This window comes from Octodon degus, unplaced genomic scaffold (assembly GCF_000260255.1).
Source record: "Octodon degus isolate 3935 unplaced genomic scaffold, OctDeg1.0 scaffold00247, whole genome shotgun sequence".
NCBI lineage: Eukaryota > Metazoa > Chordata > Mammalia > Rodentia > Octodontidae > Octodon > Octodon degus.
In genome coordinates, this window is record NW_004524823.1 from 2,471,443 (window position 1) to 2,474,989 (window position 3,547).

General features: G+C 33.5%; 1 protein-coding gene across 3 annotated transcripts in view; it reads right to left on the reverse strand.

The window, feature by feature from the left end:
• Positions 1-111: 111 nt before the first annotated feature.
• Bche (butyrylcholinesterase) overlaps positions 112-3,547 on the reverse strand; it is a 68,636-nt gene continuing 65,200 nt past the window's right edge. For all 3 annotated transcript variants that reach the window (XM_004645998.2, XM_023706257.1, XM_023706258.1), the window contains exon 4: positions 112-475. In XM_004645998.2, coding sequence (XP_004646055.1) covers positions 351-475 — 125 coding nt within the window. In that variant the 3' untranslated portion in view covers positions 112-350. The remainder of the gene's footprint in view (positions 476-3,547) is intronic.

Below are 3,547 nucleotides of genomic sequence, written 5' to 3' on the forward strand. Positions count from 1 at the left end.
GATACCTTTGTATGAATGACAATGAAAATATCAATATTGCTAAAAAATAATACATATATTTTAAGGAAAAAAATAAATTGCTTAAGAAAGAGACATAGCACACCATTGTATTATGCATATAATTATTTGTCAAATTTAATATTGTAAAATTTAATGAAACATGTTCTAGCTATTTGATTTTGAATTACTAGGTAAAATACTAAATGGAAATGTGTACAATCAATATACCTTTCTGGCCCTTTTGTTACAGCTATATGATAGCTTTCTTTGAAGGTGTAGAGAGAGCTACTAATATTTTTACCTTCATCTACAAAAAAATGAGCATTCTATGTAAAGGGCAAATCTATTAATTAGAGATCCATGCAGCCCTTCTTCTTGGTAGTGTAGTCATTAAATTGATTTTTCCAGTCCGTCATGTAATTGTTCCAGCGGTGGAATCCTGCTTTCCACTCGCGTTCGACCTCATCAATATTTCCTGTAAAACATGGAATAAGTTGCATTAATCTAAACTTTAATCTGTTTGCATTAATTGAAAATGATTTTGCTTATAGAGGGCATTTTCTTCAAGCTTACTGTACAGTCATTTTCATTCTTTATTATCACTTTCTATTTCTACCTGTAAGCTTCAATAAATTTTTAAACATTATCTGACAATGCAAATAAGAATAAACTGTAAAAGAAATATTAAAGTCCATTAAATGATAAAAAGAGTTTATGCTTTATATTATCTTTATTTTCTTTAGCTCCTGTAAGTGTATATAGGTATTATTCTCATTAATTGACTCCATTTTCATTTTTGATTTTATAGACTTTTGGGGGGGAATCAGGAGTTCAACCCAGGACCTGTGCTTGCCACATAGGCGCTGGGCCACTGAGCTGCATCACCAGCCCCCCTGTTTTTGGTTTTAGAGATTCATTCTCACTGGCCTCACAGTTCAGGCTGCCCTCAAACTTCTGACTCATTTCAACAAAACAACTTCATATGTTACATCTTATTTTTGTGTGGGATGCATGTGTGTGTGTGTGTGTGTTTGCATATTTAATATGTGTTTAAATATATAGCAGTGTAATATCTTAAATAAAATTCTTCTATATCCATATTTCTTTTTTTAATGTATTTAGTACAGGGTCTACAGTGTTTCACTACACAAATCAGATTCATAGTGCTTCTCTTGTTTTCAGTTTCCAGAGTGCTGGGATTACAGGAGCGCACCACCACGCTGTCTCAATCGCCATCTCAGAGAGCCCTGGGGAGCAGGGTTGGCATGGCACGCTGGGGATCAAATTATGGTCTTTGTGCTCTGCCTAAGTAGGCACTTTAGTCCATTGAGCTATCTGGCTGGCCCTCATCTATTTTTCTTTCTTTCTTTCTCTCTTTCTTTCTCTCTTTCTCTCTTTTTCTCTTTTTCTCTTTCTCTCTTTCTCTCTATCTTTCTTTTGGCAGAACCGGGGATTGAACTCAGACTCTTGTGCTTGTCAGACAAGCGCTTATTCTACTGAGCCATCTCCCTGGCCCCTTTTTAAAAAAAAAAATTTTTTTTGGGGGGGGGACCAGGGATTGAACTGAGGTCCTTGTCCTTACCAGGGAAATGCTTATTCCACTAAGCCATCTCTCTGTCCCCTGGCCCTTATATTTCGTAATGTACAGAAGTTCCACATATCCTGCCCTCATTACACTGTATGTTTAGTTTTCAGGTGCCTAGCCTGTGAAAACAGTTTAATAATTGCTTTAGAAAAGGGCAAGATGGCTCAGATCTGATTCTGATCTTATCTATCATCAAACAATTTGCAAATATGTGTTAGTGGAAAGTAATGTTCAGCAAGAGCTATTATGAAGGAGTGAGATGAAAAGGAGGTCCTCCTACTTCAAGAACCCTGAAATTTTTCTTTTTCTTTTTTCTTTTTTTTTTTTTTTTTGAGAGAGGGTCTTGCTATGTACTCCAAACTGGCCTTGAACTCACTATGTGGCCAAGGTTGACCTCAAACTTGGAGCAATCTTGCCTCAGCCTCCTGAGTGCTGGGATTAGAGGCTTGTACCACCATACCCAGCATGAAATCTGATATATTTGCAAGCATATTATCTTAAAGATTGTGAACACTAGAAATCCTAAAATTAGAAACTTAAATCATATGCTTAAGTTTCTGATATAAGCAGATATAACGAGACTAGAAGATGATTCACTTATTTAAATCTTTAAGCATTTCATGCATTTCTAATTCTCTTACCTTTTTATTTTTAAAGGTACTGAAGTACACTCATTAAGTTAAAAGCAAAATTTTAGTTTTCTGCACTGTCTTGAAAATAGGAGTTGGCAGAAGTTTGAATTATATAACTCAGTTTAGAATTTTTAAAAGAGGTAAATGTGTAGGAAATTAATTTTAAAAATAATATAGTCATCCAACTGAGAACTATACGAATATCAAATTGTTTAAAACACTTCTATAACCATTAAAATATTACTTATTATTCAAGATATATTTAAATTTGAAATGTTTATAATGCTTACACTTTTTTTTTCTTTTTGTATTTTAGAGAAGGGTTACAGGGTGTTCAGGGTCTCACTACTAGATCAGACTAATAGTGATCCCCCTGTTTGCAACCTCCAAGAGCATCCCTGGGATTACAGGTGCGTGCCAGCATGCCCCAGGGGCGGGCCAGCATGGCACACCGCAGATCGAACCCACGCTGCTGCACTCTGCCTAAGCAGGTGCTTTAGTCCACTGAGCTATTTGGCCAGCCCCATAAATTTTGAAAATAATACAACTTCAAAAGGATCAAGAGCCATTAAGGAATAAAGATCCAAATATGAAAAAATATTACTTTTAAGGTGTTTTTAAGTGACAATTTAGTATTTCAAATGTTGCACAATAAAAATTTAAAGTTAAAAAAATAAAATTTTTGATAGAGTAAACAAATTATTGCTAATTTAGTATTTAAACTTTGAATATTCATATTTATAATTTATGTCTTTTTTTCTTATGCATGGAATAGTACCAAATCTATTGACACAAATTAAAATTTATTTTGTGTCAAGTATCTATGCAATTTATTCTTTTGAAAATCTTTCTAGTATAAAAATGTTCTTTTAACATGAAGACTTTCTTTTCTTCTAAATGTTGTAAGTACTGATTTATACAATAAAATGTGAGATATTTATTTTCTAATAAAAACCATAAGAAATAAGTAAATGCTAAAATGTTTTGAGAACTCTGAAATGACTCAAAACCATATTTAAAGGATTTTTCTTCCATTTCTTTTCTACCTCTAATCTTCCTTTGCATTTATATTAGCTTTTCTATTACTAACAACATAAATCCTAGTCTGGAGATAGTGTTTTCTTTATTATCAACATTAGCAATATTAGTAATAAGGCCATGTAACTTAATTAAAATAGGGTTACACATTACAAAGTGATTAAGGTTTACTATAAATATTCAATTTATTTAAAATTGGAGGAAAAGGGCCCAGGGAGATGGCTCAGTGGATTAAGTGCTTCCCTGGCAAGAGCATGGGCCTGAGTTCAATCCCGGTTCTGCCAAAAAAAAA